Source organism: Saccopteryx bilineata, chromosome 2 (assembly GCF_036850765.1).
Source record: "Saccopteryx bilineata isolate mSacBil1 chromosome 2, mSacBil1_pri_phased_curated, whole genome shotgun sequence".
NCBI lineage: Eukaryota > Metazoa > Chordata > Mammalia > Chiroptera > Emballonuridae > Saccopteryx > Saccopteryx bilineata.
The window spans coordinates 106,122,572-106,142,260 of record NC_089491.1 but is presented as its reverse complement, the minus strand read 5'-3'; the positions used below and the strand labels follow the sequence as shown (position 1 = coordinate 106,142,260).

The window sequence follows — 19,689 nt, the reverse complement described above, 5'->3', positions numbered from 1 at the left end:
CCAGTTTGTATAGAGTTCATGCAGAGAGAAGGAGATGGGGAACAGAGGTGAATAAGTCTGGTGAGCTAGAAACCTTTGATTCTAGGAAACTCAGATAAGTCGGTGGCTTTGGGAGCCCTAAATAGAAAGGGAAGTGTTTTCCCACTGTGCGTATTTCTCGCTCACCAGGTGCAAGCTAGGATTAAAGCAAACAGCCTACCAGTTCTTGGCTCCGTTGTTTTATTACCGTCTGTCCAAATCCTATGCGAACCTACATGGGCCAGGCTGCTGTGATGGTGGCCGTGGCTACTGGCTTTACAAAGCAGAAATAGATCTAGACTACAGAGGCAACTCAACCAACTACACAGCTTGATTAAAATTTTCTTTAAGAATATCTGGCTTTATTTTTTGTAATTGTAATTCTAAGATTAAGAGAATGTGTCCTAGCAAGTGAGCAATATGGGTTATCATTATAAGTATATATTGCTCAATGTAAGTTAATAAATTGGTATTTTAAAGTCAATTTGTAAAACTTTGGTTCGAACCCATTGTGAAACACCTTATGGGACTCCCAGGAAATGCTGTTTCTGTGCCTGCAAAGCTATACTCCGTGACTTGCCCAAGCCCCCAGGGCCTCTCTTGACTCTTTTCAGCTACTTGGGGCCATATGCTGCTTCTCCCATTTCTTGTTATTGTCACTCAAATAATTCTTACCGGGATTGGGTACTGAATTAATGTTTAGATTTGGTTCCTTTCGGTGGGCATCTGTATAATTAATTTACTCTATTTTACGTGAAGAATACAGAAAAGTGTATGCCCATGATAGATGATTATTTTGTGGAACTTTCTCTTAAATTCTCTCTACGGCATTTAATAGATTACACGTCCTTTTGGCCATCCTAAGTAGATTTCGGTGGCAGTGGTGATGATGGTGACTGGCGCATTGACATTGCGCTCAGAGGTAATTTGGGACACATGGAGCCAGAAAGTGTGCTGGAAATAGAAAGTGAGAACAACAAAGAATCAGTGACATCTGTTTTGCTGTGTTGTGTTTAACATTCATCATTCACTTCCCTTATGTATTTTGTCCTGAATTGTGTTTTCCCTTTTTCTTGGTCTTTTTTAGACTTCAAGTGTGGGAATAATACCACGCCACCACAAGACAGCGGCAAGAACCAGCCCCGTTCCTGGGTTGCTTCTGTCATTATCAGCAAGGGTGGGCAAAATGCAAACATGTCTGTGAAAACCCAGAACAATTTGCCATCGTATTTTGTTTATTTGATATATGGAAAGTGCTTTCATATTTTTTAGATCAGCCTGTTCAAAATTTTAATTTATATTCTAGTTTTTAATGGTATAGCCTTCATTTCTGTTCTGCACCCACCCCAGCCCCTGCCCTTTCAATTATTAAAAGTTCAGTAAACAAAGTTCATGGGGAATACTGTCATCTATGGCACCTCCCCATTCTACTTAAATTATACTTTTGTTTAGCTAATCAGAATAAATTTTAGTGCCTTCTATTTCTTTAGATGTCCATTTTACGCTGTCATTTGGTTAAATTCTGTGAAATCACTACCCTTTCACTAGAAGTTTGCAGTTATAGTAATCTATCTTTATGGTTTGTCAGAATTTACATTCCTTCCCTGGCTTACAAAGAAGAAAAAAAAAATCCCTACATGGCTTCATGACTACTAAGGTTTCTGTCTCTTTTAATATTTTTCCTCTCATCACCTCAGTGTACACTGAGCTCCCCCATAAATGGCATCAACGTCCTTCCTGTCACTCAGACTCACCATCTCCCAGCTCTTCTTCCTCCATTGCTCTCAGATGTGCTACTTCCTATTTTCACAGCAAATAGCCCCGCCTTTTTAAAAATCTTGCATCAGAATTTTAGCAATAACTAGGCTTTTATTCTTGCCTTCAGACTCTATGTTTCAACTGCTTTTTCATTCAAACTGGTCTCCAGTTATCTTTCAAAATCTTAGTTCTGGTCTTGTCATTCCTCTGCTCAAAAGCCATCAGAGGTCTTCATTTTTCTAGAAAATAAAGTTCTTCACCTCCTGGCCTTATCCATTGTTGCTTGTCCACATGGGATCTCCTCTATTAATGTCAGCAAATACGAGGCACGATAGAAAGAATGAGTTTTGTGCTTATTGTGTATAGTGTTGAATCCTCATTCTGATGCTTTAGTGCTCTGTAATCTTGTGTATATTAGTTAAGCTTATAGATATATAGTAGTAATATATAGTTAACTAATATGTATATGTATAAGCATATCTATCTATAATATATATATATAAAGAGACAGGAAGGGAGAGAGATGAAAAGCATCAACTCATAGTTGCATCACTTTAGTTGTTCATTGATTGCTTCTCATACATGCGTTGACCCGGCCAGGGGGCTCCAGTTGAGCTAGTGACCCCTTACTCAAGCCAGCAACCTTGGGTTTCAAGCCAGTGACCACAGGCTCATTTCGATGATCCCTCATTCAAACCAGGACCTTGTGCTCAAGCTGGTGAGCCTGCACTCAAGCTGGTGACCTCAGGGTTTTGAACCTTGGACCACAGCATCCCAGATTGACACTCTAGCCATGGTGCCACTACTGGTCAGGCAGAAAGCTAGTTAAGCTTTTGAGCCCCAGTTTTCCATTTAAAAATGGGGATTAATTCTGGCCTGCATGGGTTGTGTGAAAGTAAATGAGATAGATGTTAAACCTACTCATATAAGTGAGTAGGCGTAATAAATCTTGTCCATATTCTGGTCCCCTCAGGCAGAGGCAGATGAAACCCAGAGTCGGAAGACCTGTGTTTTTCCATCTCTAACTCTTATTAGCTGTGTACCTTGCACAGACATTGAGCTGTAGGCCTTAGTTTCCTCATCTAAGAAGTAACTGTCTGGGGTGTTCATCAATAACCAGGTGAACAGATAGCTACCCTCAGTCTCACAGGGCTTATGACCAATTAAGTGTTTACATTTTTAAATATTTTAAGAAACATTTTAGCATTCACACACACACAAATCTGGAATTGCTGTTTCTCTTCAAAACAACCCCCCTCCCCCCAAAATATCAGAAAATCTGGCCGTTTTGTTGTAGTAAATACCTCCCTTTATGGAAGTGTGTTCCTACCTAGCCTCACAAACTGAAGTCATCTTCCTGGCTTCCAGGAGTACTAGCGATCGTGGCTCGGTTTGTGGTTTGTGGGCCTCAGTCAGTTTTCATGTAGCCCTTGAGAACGAGTTCAGGAGTTTGCTTCCCGTTCTCACGGGAGACTGAGAACAGACAATGCTTATGGGTCATTTGGCTGAAAGATATGTATGGTTGCCTCCAGTGCTCAGATCCTATGGAAACTAAATGACTTAAAGTTTTTAATCTCCATACTTTAATAGCCCCTGCTATTAACGCTATAATCATGTTGAGGGCTTGAATCAACCTGAATCTTGGAATGACAAAGCCTATGACAAGTCATTATTGGGTCAGCCAAGTAAACGGGTGACTGGACTCCCTGCTCGCTCTGACTCCAGATCAACTTTAATCAGGGAGGTGGCTAGAATAATTTGATATCAGTCATCAATTTTTAAGAAGTGTTTTCAATGAAAGTTGAAGGGAAGGAATGTGAGAGAGTGGTATAGAGTTGCCAATACTTCTCTTACCATTTTCTCTCTACCCATATAACTTATTCTTCAGCTGACTTGTGTCCTGATAGGCTGTGCATTTCCCTCTAATTTTGTGCATGCAGTTCTCTTTGCCTGGATCTCTTACACCCCATCTATTTAATAAACATTTCTCATCTTCTTTCAAAGCCCAGGTCAAATTATACTAAATTAATAACCAAACTATTCATCTATATATTTTTTATTCTTGTCTTTATTAGAGCACTTAGCATATTGTATTATAATGATTTGTTGCCTTCGATTCTCCTAGTCTAGGATCTAGTCTGTAATAAGTGCCACATAGTAGGCTCTCATTAAATGTTGTTGAATTTAATATGACTGAGTAGAGTATGTGGACCTTTTTGGTGAGTATAACTGTGTAAGCAAAGAGTAAGAGTAAGGAGCACAGAGCAGAGTATTTATAAACTTATAAATATCTAAAATTAAGGTTATAAAAATACTGTAGGCAGTTTGTGGGGACTGGTCTGTTAAATTATTCGGACTCATCCTTCCATCAGGACACAGGTCAGTATCATTGTGGTCGTCTTAGAGATGACTAGTGTTCCTGGAACAAGTATTCCTGGAACAAGTGACTGGTATTTATGTAAGGCTCAAAGAAGTGGAGGAATCAAAAATAATTCTAAGATTTTGACTGTGGGAATGTCCTGAAGAATAGCAAAAATAGAAAAATCAGCAGAGGAGCTATTTGGGGAAATAATGCATTGTGTTTTAGATACATTAGACTAGAGCCTCTGTGCTTTAGGTGACTCACAGGTGTTTACACCTCAGGATAAGAAGATGAAGCATTGTTAGCATCACAGAGCTCTTTGACTTTATCTTCATTTAGACCAATACTTCTGCTCATTCTTTATTTTCTTCACAAAACTTTTTGTTCCTTATTATGGTATATTTAAATATTTTCAAACATTTAACTAATCTTAAATTCTGAAATAACCCCACTCTTTGTGAAGGGAATCAGCACCAATTATCAATTTCTGAAACTTAATTCTTTCTTTTAATTTTATTATTTAAATCAAAACGGCAAATTTAAGCTTAAAGTTTAGGCTTACATTTTATATGTTTATTCTCTATATGGCAGCCACCTTGAATGATGACCCCTAAGGAATAAAATTGATTTGACTTTTATGAATTATATACATTACGAAAATTAAGCAAGTAAAGAACAAGATCTGCTGGAGGTATAGTAGTAACTATATGGAGGAAAAAATGTGTATTTAATACAAATTTGTATGTTTCTTTTACTTGGAAAATGATTATAGCTGAATTTAGTTATGAGACAGTAGAATAGACACATGTATTAATATTTTGTATTAAGGTTGAAATCTAAGTAATGGAGTTTAGCATAAGAATAACAGAAGAAATTAAATTCAAGTTACTGAAATGCATAATGGGAAAAAGTACAATTTTAAGGGAGAGTTGTGACTTAATTTTACTCGCTCAAAATTTCTTGTTAGTAATTTACTTATACTTACAATTACACTTTACCTGGGGCAAAAAGTCTTTTTGGAGTGTTGCCACAATAATAAAAACTACTGAAAAGTCTCTTTATTCTTGAAAATGTGGAAGTCTAGGCCCCACGTCATTGTACAGGAAAGAAATACTGGCCTTCTCAGTCAGAGATCAATGGCAGTGTTAGTTACTAAGATACTGGCATTGTTGAGGCATGTGGGGACCAGATTCACAGTAGTGTTCAGAAATGACAGTTGAAGTAGGAAAGGAAGATGTCTGTTGCTATGAACAAGAGATTGATTTCAGAGCACTTACTACCCTGAAATAGATTCATTTTTTTTCTTTTTTTTTTTCTGAAGCTGGAAACGGGGAGAGACAGACAGACTCCCGCATGCACCTGACCGGGATCCACCCGGCACGCCCACCAGGGGGCGATGCTCTGCCCCTCCGGGGCGTCGCTCTGCCACTCCAGCGCCTGGGGCAGAGGCCAAGGAGCCATCCCCAGCGCCTGGGCCATCTTTGCTCCAATGGAGCCCTTGCTGCGGGAGGGGAAGAGAGAGACAGAGAGGAAGGGGGGGGTGGAAAAGCAAATGGGCGCTTCTCCTATGTGCCCTGGCCGGGAATCGAACCCGGGTCTCCTGCATGCCAGGCCGATGCTCCACCGCTGAGCCAACCGGCGAGGGCCTGAAATAGATTCATTTTTAATGTATCCTTTTTTGAAGTTTTACAGTCTGAAATTTATTTTGTTTGTTTGTTTATTTTGCTAACAGTCACATTAATTTATTAAATTAAAATTATTTTTTGAAAATACTTATTTTATTCTTCTGATTCTAAATTGAATTTGAAATTGTTGCATTTCTAGCCATATGCTATCTTCTGGTTTTGGTTATTTTCTGAAAATAGAGACTTTTGATCATAAGGAATTAAAACATTATAGTAATACAAACTTGAAACTCTTCTTCAGGTCTTTAGGGCGTACTGTGTTACAGTAGCAATGGTGACTTTTGCCCTAACCTCTGTAACAAAGTTTAATCTCAGAATTAATACATAATTGCATTTTATATTGTATCACATTCTAAATTTTCTAAATCACTCTTTTTTTCCCCTTGCCATTATAAACATTAGGTCTGAGGTTGGGTTTTATGCTGTCCTAACAGGCTCAGCAGTGCTAGTGAAGTCCTCCTAATGGCCTCAGTGGTCACTGCCAACAACAGTCAGAATTTGATTCTCCCAGTGTGGCTGGTGATGCTGCAGTAGTAAGTGTATCGTGGGCTTGTTTTCCTTCATTCATCCTTCATGCATTTCCTGCTGAGTGTTATTGTTTCTCAGCTGAGCATGAAGCAGTACAATTGTTTTCTTTCTAGAAATAGATACCACAATGAAACCTTATCATAAAAACATTTATTTCCTTTTTAGAGGCTTATCAGTTGTTTTAAATGTAGAAATTACTCTTTAAATTTCCTGAAACCTTAAACTCGCTTCTGTAAGAGAGGGCAATGTTGTGGGGAGTGAAGAAAGTTGAAAGAATTAAGAAGGTAAACAAAATGAGTATGAATTAGCTTAAGATATTACACTTATTGATCTCTGCCAGAGGCAGTTCTTACTAGACCTGATTCTGCCAGTCAGATCTGCCTGGCGCTTTTCTTAACTGCTGTCTTGCCTGATTTCATCTGCTGTCTGCTGAACTTACTATTGTGGCATGGTACTTGAATGTGGGAATTTAGAGCATGCTCCAGCACTGCCATGGGTCACATACCTTGCCATTTAGTATCTGTGTGAACAGGATAAATTGCAGCCTCTTTAACTTTCTACTTCTTCCCCTATAGATGGGGATAAGAGCACTATGTAACTAGCTCATAGACTATTTCATTTAATGCAAGCTGTTTGGCATGGTGCCTGACACATAGTATATATGTGCAATAAATGAGCAATAGAGCAATAATAGTGGCGAGTTTTTGTCAATCCTAACATAACAGTACTCTGACTTCCTTAAAGTGGCAGATAACATTCAAGTAGGATAACATGTAATTTTGAATTTTTTTTATTTATTAAACATAAATATTATATGTTCATTAATTGTGTCTATTTTTAGTTTCGAAACATTGGTATTCCTTTTTTTTTTACCTTGACATTTTTACAATCCAGTGTGTATATATAACTTTTCTATCTTTCCTTGTACATAGATATCCACTGTTAAAAAAAAGTACTTAGAGAGTTCCTGATCTCATATTGTAGAAAATAACATCCCCCCTGTCTGTTTGCTCCCCTTACTTCCTTATGCCCAATGACCATCTTAAAAGAAACCTCTGTGGAATAGTGATAATAGGGCGTACAGAAACTAAGAGTAAATAGACAAAGCATGTAATGAAGCAGAACAGGTACTTCCAGTAGAGGGAGATGTTGGCAAAGTAATCAAGCCATATAACATGCAGGTGCAATGGGCACCAAATTTAAAAACAAAGCTTTCCCTGTGTAAAAACATCTAACTAATGAAAATTAACTAAATTAATTTCAGTAGCACTGTGGATTTTGTTTTGCTAGTTGCCAAACCCACTCATTATACAAGTACCTAGGGAAGCATTATGAGGGCTATACCATTCCACATAGCTTTGCTCCCATACTGTGTCAGAGATGCAAGTATGGACGTGATCATTGACAACTCTCTCTCTCTCTCTTTCTCTCTGTCTCTCAGTAGATGTGATGTGATGGGCTGGGTTACTTGAGAAAAAGAAAGTACCAAAGCTACATATACTTCCATAATTCAAAGAAGATTTTTTTTCACAGAATTCTAGATATTTCTGAATAAATTGGTGCAGCTCTAAGTTACATAAATGAATAAACTGAATAAGAACACTCTCTTTTTATAAAAGTAAACATTATTAAAAAAGATAATATCTTTGTAATTTAGATCTCCAAATTCTGAAATTACTGGGAGGCCTATAATTAAAAGCAAATTAACAACATTTAATTAAGCTTGAATTGGGAATTTTTTCAAGTATTTTGAGTAGGATAGTTAAGTTGATTTGAACCGTCACTCTTCCAACAGAAACTTCACATTTCTTTCTGTTGGCAACATTGTCCAATAACTGACTACTCTAATAGTCCCTCTGCATTTTGAGATTTAATACTCTTATTCTATCACACTCTAAGAAATTGCTGCCCTGGAACTTGGGGATGTTGAGACTGCCTTAAACCTGAGAGTCTCACTTAATAGTTGACTGAGTTTTCCCCTCTGTATCATGCCTAAATATTTTGATGTGGATTTTATTACTTTTGGCTGCATTAGTAAATTCAGTTTGTAAAATGTCCAAAGAACTTTATGTCATATACAAAATATATTTTAAAGAAAGCAACATAGTAGTTTTACCATTTAAATTTTCTTTTAGTTGATTCAGAAATGGAATGTCTTTATCTCTGCCAATTGTTTTCTTATTAATTAAATTAGTAAATATTACTACCAGCAACTTAGTAAATATTAGCTTTAAAATATATATACTATCTTACTCATATAGCTTTTATTTAGAATTCTGCAAACCTTCATCAATTTCCTTGTTTTTAATTTTTGCTAAGGACCATTACTATTCATTCTGTTTAAGAGGATTTTCATAATTTTATAAGTAACTATAGGGGATCAGCTATCATAGAATAGACTTCATAGCATGTAGTCTGTAGTCTGTTTTTTCTGGTAGTACCAAAGTTGTTTCTAGGATTGCGCAAGCTTTTGTAAAGTGAAGTTTTTTAATATTTCATTTAACCACTAGATGAGTGGCTTTTTAAAATTATTAAAAATAATTTTCCGTGAATGGATTTCATTGGACTACTCTATTCAGAGAGGTTTTTTTTGACCCACTGTAGACAAATTGGAATGCCGCTTTTTCACCTTTTTAAATAAATTTTAATAAATTAACATGTATTAAAAATGGCCATAGGAAAATAACATTGAATAAATAGAAAGTAAATCTATTGTTGTGCTTATGTGCATTATTCATTAGAATAGGCAAGATTATGCTGCAGTAATAAGCCTAAAATCCCAGTGACTAAAAGCAAAGTTTACTTTTTACAAACACTGCATATCCACTGAAGTTTGACATAGTGATGTCTTAGTTGTAGTCCCTCAGGGACTCAGACTTATGCCATTTCCATCTTGACACATGCTTCAGCTATTACAGTTCTGGGAAAAGTGTCTTGAATCTTCTGACAATGACATATATAGTTCTCCTTGGCAAGAGTTGGCCACACCTGAGTTCAGCAGGCTGTATGATCCTCACACAGAATGGGGCATTGGGTGCTGTAGACAGTACAGCAGTTCACCAGACTCTTCTAAATAAGTGAGCATTTGGAAACTATTTGATACACTTATAGAATACTTGGTTTAAAACTGACCATGGGAAGAAAATGAAACGTTTTCACCTGATCACCTCTGATTAGTTTTTGAACTCAGATTTAGTGCACCGAACACAGACACACACACACACACATACACATTTCTACATGGTTCAAATGATATAGGAACTGTTTTACAGAAACATTTATACCATTGGGGATATTGGCATTATTCCACATGCTGTGTGGACAGGGAAAAATGGTGTTGTGGGGCCTGACCTGCTCTAAATTCACATTTGTAGGTCAGCCAGAACCATTCATAAATTTCATGACCATCTTACAGTTTAGCAGGATTTTAAACTTTTTTTTTCTTGTCTCATGGAACAAAATAAGGCTACATTTTAATTTGGAGTTTAAATATATTAATTGTATACTATATTGGGAAAATAACTGAAGACTACAAATAGCCAACAGTTTAAATAACAAATATAATCAAACCATTAGAGATATTGTCAAAATTCATACTAACATGAAAATATTCTAATTTGTTGTAAAGAGCCAGTGTTTTTCACTTATTTTCTAAATCTTACACAATTAGCTATTATTTAATTATTACTAACATTTCCTGATTCTTTTTTTATTTTTTTTTTAGGTATTACTCATTTTCCCAAAATATTTTGTGAAACTTCCCAGAGGCTGGTTAGTGTGGAAGCCTTTGCTCTGGCTGCAAAATATTATTCTATACAGAACTTGGGAATATGTATGCCTTTTGAGCAGTTGCTTGTAGCACTCCGAGGAAATCAAAAACAGAAAACTGGTAGGTGAATTTGTGCGTGTGCACGTATATTTTTTTAGGCACTTTAGAAGCAGTATATTGTTCATATATGTATATCTTTACAACGTGTTCTCAATTTAGTGTTAGACTTTTTATCATGAGCCCAGATAGACTGGCTTGTGCCAAATGAGTTCTCTCATGCACCATATTAAACAGAACAACTTCATTATGAAGCTCCATATTTTTCTACATTGTTGTTACTAGTATTTTTCTTTATTGCTGTTTTATGTATCGGGGAACACTGTGATAATATTCTGTAAATCTTATTTTCTTAATTCAAATTTTATTCATAGCTGCTCAACTAATAGATGTCTATTATACAGACACCGCAATGGAAGCTCTGTATTATTATTATATTTAATTACAAGAAACACTAATATCAACGGATGATTATTATTAACTTCTGTTTCTTTAATAGAAGTATTTTAATTTTGTTTTATTTTCATGCAGATGAGAATGTAAAGCCACAGGAGTTCATGAATTTGAAAAAATCTCATGAAGTTCAGGCAATGTCAGAGCTGATCAGCAGTATGGCTGATTACTATGGAATAAAGCAGGTAACAAACAGTGTTTCTGTATATTTTCAGGTGTTAAAATTATTGCCATATTTTGTATCATTCAAATTTCCTTTTCTAGCATCCCTACCTAGCCTTTAAAATTTCATTAAATAGTTGACGTGATATGTCAGAGCCTTTAAAAATGTGCTCTCACCCAAATACACTCTAATTATAACAAATCTATACTAAAAAGAAGGTATCGCTATGAATGTTTTGCCACCAATTTCCCTCTTTTCGGAGTGGATAGAAGTTAATAATTCCCTTTGCTATGTGGTAACTCCAGTTTGGGGTGGCATTGTGATGATGACATTGCGCAGAATTGCTTGGCACTGGGTGTTCGAGCCCAGGCTCACGCTGTGGTACGGGGCACCTCCCTCATTACGGTAACACACTTGGATTCTTCCAAGCTGTCAGAATTACAATGCATTCCTGTTGTGGAAAAACAGTCTTTGTGTAAGGTAGTGATGTCTGAAAACAGATGTTAAAATCAAATCAAAGACTGCCTGGGCTTATAAAAATAGTAAGTTATTTTTTCCCCCTGGCTTATAAAAATAGTAAGTTATTTTTCTTATCCCTGTGAGAACATCTATGGGGCAATGGAGGATTTTCCCTCCTTCGATTTTTATGAAGTGTTAGAATCTTTTCCATGGGTTCTTCCAGACTCGCAGAGAGTTTGAGGATGGTTAGGAAAAGATCACATTGTGGGCTAGGTGTGCAGAGCCTCTTGAGACAACAGAGAACTCTAGGGTAGGGGCCTGAGGCAAGACCTAGGGCAATAGTTTTCAGCCTTTCCTCCAGTGTGTCATACCTGAGCAGTGCTTGTCAGCATTGGTGCCAGGCTCCCCACGGAAGTGACTCAGCTGGACCGGAAGGTGCAAGTACCCAGTGTAAAGCCAGTTGCCGCAGCCACCATCACAGCTGCCTGGCCATGCAGGTTCGCATTAGATTCGGACAGACAGTAATGAAACAATGGAGGCAAGAACTGGTGGGCCATTACCTTTAATCCTAGCTTGCACCCGGTGGGCAAGTAAAAACACACACTGGGCTCCAAAACCCACTCATTCAGTGCTCACAAAGCTACCGACTTATCCGAGTTTCCTAGAATCAAAGGTTTCTACCTCACCAGCTTTATTCACCTCTGTTCCCCATCTCCTTCCTTCTCTCTGTACAAACTCTGCACAAACTGGCTTCTTCAGCATTCCTCCATCTTGGCTGCCTCTCCTCTCTTCCATGTGGCCTTACTCTGCTCTCCTTTCTCTGTGGTCTGCCCTACTTTATAGTGTGGATTCAAAACCTTTAATCCAATATACAAACAAGGAAGTCTCTGATACAAAGTCACTTATCTGAGGTATAATGGGATTCCTCATGAGACTGCACCACCCCACATCATGCAACAGTCAAGGGTGTGGGGAAAAGCTTAGTCTTAAAACTAAGCCTTAGCCTATAAGGACCCTGCCTGCTTACAGCCTGTCCCCAGCACACATTAATATAATCACGCCCATCCCAAGCAAGAAGGGCAACCAATATCATCACCTGAGCAACGGCCCTCCACATTGGCAGCACCATCTTTAACAAAGTGAGCATAATATATTTCATCTGCCCAACACCCAGTGAAACTTTTGCTGTGCAGATCACATAGGTGAATATTACAGCCATAAAATTGAATGGGGAAAAAAATAAGCAATTTAGAGAAGACTGCATATTTTATGGTACCATTTTTTATAAGCTGTAAAACAAAATAATAGTATATTCTTAATTTAAAAAGTATAAGAAGAAATATTAAAGAAGAAAAGAAATCACAACTATTTGAGAGTAGTTATTACCTCTGGTAGGGGTAGCAAGGAGATGGGTTATAGAAGGAAAACATGATGACTGCAATGGAAATACTAATATTCCAGTTTCTCAGAGGGCTGGCAGGCGCATGGGTATTGCAGGTACTGTCCAATGCCTGCCTGCTCTCTGTCCAGCAGCATCTGCATGTCTTCCCTGGGGGTTTCCTCTGGCTGCTGAACCGAGGCACTGCCTCCTACAAGTTCTAGGAATTAACCCCTGTCTGTGAGCAGCCTTGAACCAATGATGGCTACAGATTGATATGCAAATGAATCAAGTCCCGAACAGCTCAGGTTGGATGACTCTGAGGCTTGTCTTCTACAAGAGCTCTCAGAGTTTCCTAGTGTATCTCAATCCAAGTGGCCCTGAAGCAGGGTCTTGTTGAATAATGTACCTTTTATTGGGCTGCCCTCCTTCTCTTTTTCTCTTCTCTACTCCCCTACCCTTTTATCTCCCAAATTAATCACTGTTCCTTAAATCTCTGTCATAGAATCTGCTGTATCTTAACAAAAACTACCAGGAGGGGCATTTATTGTGCTTTGTAACTTTACATTTCAACTATATGTATTCTGTTATTTATATGCTAAATTACATAATTTCAGTAACATTAAAATAATAAAGCAGTTTGCCTGACCAGGTGGTGGCGCAGTGAATAGAGCGTAGGACTGGGATGCAGAGTTCCCAGATTGGAATTCCGAGGTCATCAGCTTTAGCGTGGGCTCATCTGGTTTGAGCAAGGCTCACCCACTTGAGCCCAAGGTTGCTGGCTTGAGCAAGGGATCACTCAGTCTGCTGTAGCCCCCCATCAAGGCACATATGAGAAATCAATCAATGAACAACTAAGTTGCCACAACGAAAAACTGATGTTTCTCATCTCTCTCCCTTCCAGTCTGTCCCTATCTGTCCCTCTCTCTGACTCTCTCTGTATATAATAATAATAATAATAATAATAATAAAGCAGTTTTCTTTTACTTCTAAAGAACAAAAAAAAAATTTCAAAAGAGCTTAATCTATCATTAGATCTGCTTTAAAGGAACTTTTTGAAGTGAAGATGATTGTTCCTAGTGAATGAAATCACCTAAAATAAAGACTTTTACAAGGTCTTTCTCTTAAATCACTTAATAGTACTATTTAATTCTCATCATAGTTCAGTTTAAAATGTATTATATATATATACTACTTTTACTTTTAAAATGTAAATTTAATTAATACAGATTCATAATGATAGATGGAAACCCAGAATCTGAAATACTTGACTCTCCTAGTGAGACCCTGGAAGCTGTCAGTAACTGTGATGGAGAAGATTTGGGGAGAGGCAGGTTTCACAGAGAATATCAAGAGCTTAGTTTGTAATGTTAAATTTGATGTGGTAAGTAGACATTCAGGTGGAAATGTTAGGTAAACTGTTGGTTTTATGAGTATGAAGTTCATGGTAGAATTTCATACTGAGGCTTTACATTTGAAAGTCATTAGCCTAGAATGGTAATTAGATCTCCAGGTCAGTCAACAATATAACTCTTCTATTTGAAGTATAATACCATACAGTTAAGAAATGTAACCACTATGTGTAGCAATGTTTTTGTGAGAAAGTGTCCCAAACAGAATTAGGAGACAGATAAAAATAAGTTACACCAAGTATTGGAGGAGAGACTCCTCTCTTCTAACCTATAGATGACCCAGGATGGAAAAGACTACTGTCAGTAAAGGGTAGGACAGCAGGATAGTGGAAATTTTGCAGTTCAGACCAGACGGTTTGAAGGCAAAAGGTTTTAAACTTATATAACTTTTAATTGCACAGAGTTTTTCATTCTTTTGCTAACACTACATATGTTACTAAAAAGCCAATTTGGGAAGGGATAAAAATCAACTTGGATCAATAAGATGTAAATATAAGTTGGCTGAAAAAATTTCTAGGAAAAGTTACTCATTACTATAAAGGTTTTTAGATATATTGTGAAGACATCATTCTGAGAGTTTCTACAGCCATTATGCAACCAGAGGAATTACAAATAAGATGGCCCCAAAATTTAATTTGCTTTTTATACCCCACATATATGTGCATGGTATCTTTTTTTCTCTGACTTATTTCTCATAGTATAATATGCTCTAGGCCCATTCATGCTGTCACAAATGATCAGACTTTATGCTTTTTTTATGGCCAAGTAATTTTCTATTGTATATATGTACCATAGCTTCTTGATCCACTTGTCTATTGACTGGCACTTGGGTTGCTTCCATATCTTGGCTATTGTACGTGATATGGCCAATGAACACAGAGGTGTATATACAATAAAATCGAATGTCTTCAAACCTCTGAACATTGTTCAGTCATTCTACTGACAGATTTCCTAAGTGAAGTGAATTTTCTTCATTGTTCAGAACTTGATGTTCTGTTACTTATGGCCAGAATTTTACTGATTCACAAGTGGAAATGTCATACACATATGTGGAAACAAACTCAATTATCTCTCGGTCACAAAACAGCTCTATTGGTGGGAACAAATATGCTGGTGTTGCCATCAACCCAGTGATTGCTAGCATTAGGTTTGTCATTAACATCAGTTCTATTTTATAGAAGCATTGAAAAGTTTTGCATTCTCTGGAGATTCAGATATGAGGGAATTAATGAATCGAGTTTCTACTGGATAGCTCTTATGTTCATGAGTACATGTATGGTAACTTCAGTTAGATTGTACTTCCTTAAAATAAAGATATACAGTATACGGTGTGTCCGTAAAGTCATGGTGCACTTTTGACTGGTCACAAGAAAGCAACAAAAGATGATAGAAATGTGAAATCTGCACCAAATAAAAGGAAAACTCCCAGTTTCATACCTATTCAGTGCAGTTCGATGTGGGCTCATTTGTTGCCCTACACACATCCAAATGATAGTGAAGTTCTTGCCACACACAGGTAAGGACGTCTCCTGTGATTCTCTGTTTTAAGTGATTCATGTTGTTGATACGTTCAATGTACACATGTTGCTTCACATAACCCAAAAGTAAAAGTCTAAGGACGTCAGATCCAGGGATCATGGTGGCCATGGCTTAGAACCCCTGCCTGTCCACCGCCGGGGGAATGTTCTATCCAGAAATTCACAAACAATGGTGCCGTAGTGTGGAGGAGTGTCATCCTGTTGAAAGGTGACACCTTCTGAGAATTGTGGCACTGCATACACTTTCAACAGGTCAAGATAGGACTTTGCCATCACAGACTGCTCCAGGAAAAAAAATGGGCCTATCATCTTATCATGCATGAGGGCACACCACACGTTCATGTTAGGGGTGTCATGTTTGTACTCAACATAGGCATGAGGATGTTCAGCAGCCCATATTTGGACGTTATGGCCATGAACACGTCCACAGATATGGAAGGTCACCTCATCGTTAAACACAATCTTCTGCAAAAATCTTGCATCATTGTCGATCTTATGAAGCATATCTGTAGCAAACGCGCGTCATGTGGGTCTCTCCGCAGGTTTGATAGCGTGCAACAGCCGCAATTTGTACCCCATAAAACAGAGACGTTTCTTTAACACCTTATGAACTGTAGTCTTGCTTAGATGTAATTATCGAGCACATACATGCACAGATTTTTTAGGGCTCCTTAGGTAGCTATCCCGTATAGCCTCTACAGACTCGCCACTGACTGATGGCCTACCAGAACGGGGTTTCTCCACCAAACTGCCGGTTTCCTTCAACTACTTATCCCACCGAGTAATGTTATTCCTATGTGGTGGCGCTTTGTTATAAACGCGCCGATATTCACGTTGCACTTTGGTCACGGAATCGAATTTAGCGAGCCACAGAACATACTAAACTTTCCTTTATACCATCCACATCTCAACTGGCATGGCCGTGGGCTGCTCTGCTGTATACACAGTGTTATGTCATCATCTGCGCATGCGCACATGCTGCCACATCATCCTACAGAAACTGGGAGGGCTTTCCTTTTATTTGGTGCAGATTTCATATTTCTGTCGTCTTTTGTTGCTTTCTTGTGACCGGTCAAAAGTGCACCATGACTTTACGGACACACTGTAGTATGCTTCTGTGTTCCCCACAATACCTAGCCCAGAGATTAACATAAAAAGGGGGTATCAGAAATTATTTGTAAGCTAATTACTTATTTAGAGGACATTATTTATTGAAGTCTTAGCTATGAATTACTTGAGTTACAAGACCCCTGAAATTTTTAAAGATTTAATTAATGATATGCATTACTTCAAATATAGGAATGTTTTCTTTGAGTGGCTCACAATTATGACAGGGTTTAACTGATTTTAGGAATTAAAGATAGGTATAATAATATTAGGTAATAATTTTTTATGATAATATTTCTGATTTTCCACTTATTTTCTATGAAAAGGCATGGCAATATAATAATCTTGGTAATTTTTATTTCTCTTATCATTTTTAGTTTTATCAATGTATTCTGCAATTCTAGGTATTCCATTTGATAATTTGGTAATCGTGCAGTTGTATAACCATCAAGATGATCAACAATATTTCTTACGAGAGTGAGTTTTTCCTCATGTCTGTTTGCAAGTTATTTTCTTCTCCATTCCCAGGGAACTACTGATTTGTTTATAGTTTTTAGACCATCATTTAAATGATGTTTTGTTTTTAACTTCTTTCCTTTACAACATAGCTTTTGAGTGTCTCTGTTGTGTGTATTGACTCTTTGTCCCTCTTTCTTGCTGGAGACTGTGCCTTAGTATGGTTATACCACCATTTGTTTTTCCATTTACCAGTTCATGGCCCTTTGAGTTATTAGCATTAGTTGGCTGCTAGGATTATTCACAAGACTTTGTGTGAACATGTTATCATTTCTCTTGGATAATTAACCCGGAGTGGGATTTGTAGATTATATAGTAAGTGTATGTTTTAACTTTATGGTGAACTGTCATTGTTTTTTAAAGTGCCTATACCATATCACATTTGTGCATATCTCATTATGATTTTAGTTAGCATTTCCCTGATGACTAGTGATGCTGGGCATCTTTTAATATCAGACATTTATATGACATTTTGTGAAGTGTGTTTTCAAATAATTTGCCTATTTTTACTTGATTGCTTGCATTATTATTCAGTTATAAGAGTACTATATATATTCTGCACACAAACCATCTGTCAGATAAATGATTTGCAAATACAGCATTCAGTAGTGCTTTTCCTTTTTAACTATGTATTTTGAGTAGCAAAAATTTAAATTTTTAATGAAGTCTATTTTTTAATTATTTCTTTTGTAGTTCATGCTTTTTATACCCTGCATAAGAAATCTTTGCTTCTCCCAATGCCTCCCAAAGATTTTCCTATATTTACTTTCAGAAGTTAATAATTTTTACTATTACATTTAGATCTGTGACTCACTTTTAATTAATTTTATATTTGGCATATGACAAGCAAGTTCATTTTTTTCATTTAGACATCCAGTTATATGATATATTAGCACTGTTTGTTGAAAACACTGTCTTCTTTATTGAATTACCTTAGCAATTTTTAAAAAAAATCAATTGTCTATTTAAGTATGGGACTATTTCTGAACTCTGTTTTTTTCATTGACTCATGTCTGTTTTTATACTAACACTACACTGTTTGATTACTGTAGTTTTAAATTTATTCCCAAATTGTATAAATCCTCCAACCTTATTCTTTTTCAAAATTGTTTTGCTTATTCTAGGAACTTTGCCTTTTCATATAAATTATAATATCAGTTTAGCAATTTATTTAATATGCTGGAATTTTTATTAGGATTGCATTGAATCTACAAGTCAGTTTGGGGGAATTGCCATCTTAAAATTGAGTCTGATGTTTTGTGAATATGGTATATCTTTTAATTTAAATCTTTTAATTTTTCTCTATGCAGTGTTGTATATCTTTCAGTGTATAGAGATCTTAATAACCTTTGTTTCTTTTATTTCTAGATATTCTATTATTAACAGTATTTTAATTCAGTTGGATTTACATTTTATTTTCTAACTGTTCTTTGCTACTATATTGTGTATATTCTGGTGGTTCATTATTAATTTCTAATAATCCTGTATTCTGACACATTGCTGAATTCATTTGTTATGTTAGTTCTTTTGGTATATTCTTCAGATTTTCTTAAATAGAATTTTACTGTATTTTTCACTCCATAAGATACACCTTACCATAAGACACACCTAGAGTTTTAAGGAGGAAAATAAGAAAAAAAAATACTCTGAACCAAATGTTGTGTTAAAATATTTAATAAAATACCATATTTTTTTGCTCCATAAGATGCATGGACATTTTCCCCTCCACTTTGGGGGGGGGGGGGTGCGTCTTATGGAGCGAAAAATGTGGTATCTATGAATAAAGAGTTTTATTTCCAATTTTCATGATTTTTCCCATTTTTTTCTTGACTTTTTATACTGTCTAGAACCTCTTAAAAAGTTAAATAAAAATGATGAGAGTGGTTGGTTTTTAATAGAGATCAAAACATTAAAATATAAAACAACAGATTGTGCCTGACCAGGCGGTGGTGCAGTGGATAGAGCGTCAGACTGGGATGCAGAGGACCCAGGTTTGAGACCCCCAAGGTCGCCAGCTTGAGCACGGGCTCATCTGGTTTGAGCAAAAAGCCCACCAGCTTGAACCCAAGGTCCCTGGCTCTAGCAAGGGGTTACTCGGTCTGCTGAAGGCCCGCGGTCAAGGCACATATGAGAAAGCACTACGGTGTTACAAGGCGCAATGAAAAACTAATGATTGATGCTTCTCATCTCTCTCCGTTCCTGTCTGTCTGTCCCTGTCTATCCCTCTCTCTGACTCACTCTCTGTCTCTGTAAAAAATAAATTAATTAATTAATTAAAAAAACACAACAGATTGTATAAACTATACAACCATGTGTTTACTTTTTTTTAATTTTTAATTTAATTAATTTATTTATTTTAGAGAGGAGAGGGAGAGACAGAGAGAGAAAGAGAGAGAGGAGAGACAGAGAGAGAGAGAAGGTGGGGAGGAGCTGGAAGCATCAACTCCCATATGTGCCTTGACCAGGCAAGCCCAGGGTTTTGAACC

General features: G+C 36.9%; 1 protein-coding gene across 3 annotated transcripts in view; it reads left to right on the top strand.

The window, feature by feature from the left end:
• The window catches only part of METTL25 (methyltransferase like 25), a 110,715-nt gene that overhangs the window by 8,145 nt on the left and 82,881 nt on the right, over window positions 1-19,689 (top strand). For all 3 annotated transcript variants that reach the window (XM_066257564.1, XM_066257563.1, XM_066257562.1), the window contains exons 2-3: window positions 10,076-10,240; window positions 10,709-10,815. In XM_066257564.1, the coding sequence (XP_066113661.1) occupies window positions 10,076-10,240; window positions 10,709-10,815 (272 nt within the window). The remainder of the gene's footprint in view (window positions 1-10,075; window positions 10,241-10,708; window positions 10,816-19,689) is intronic.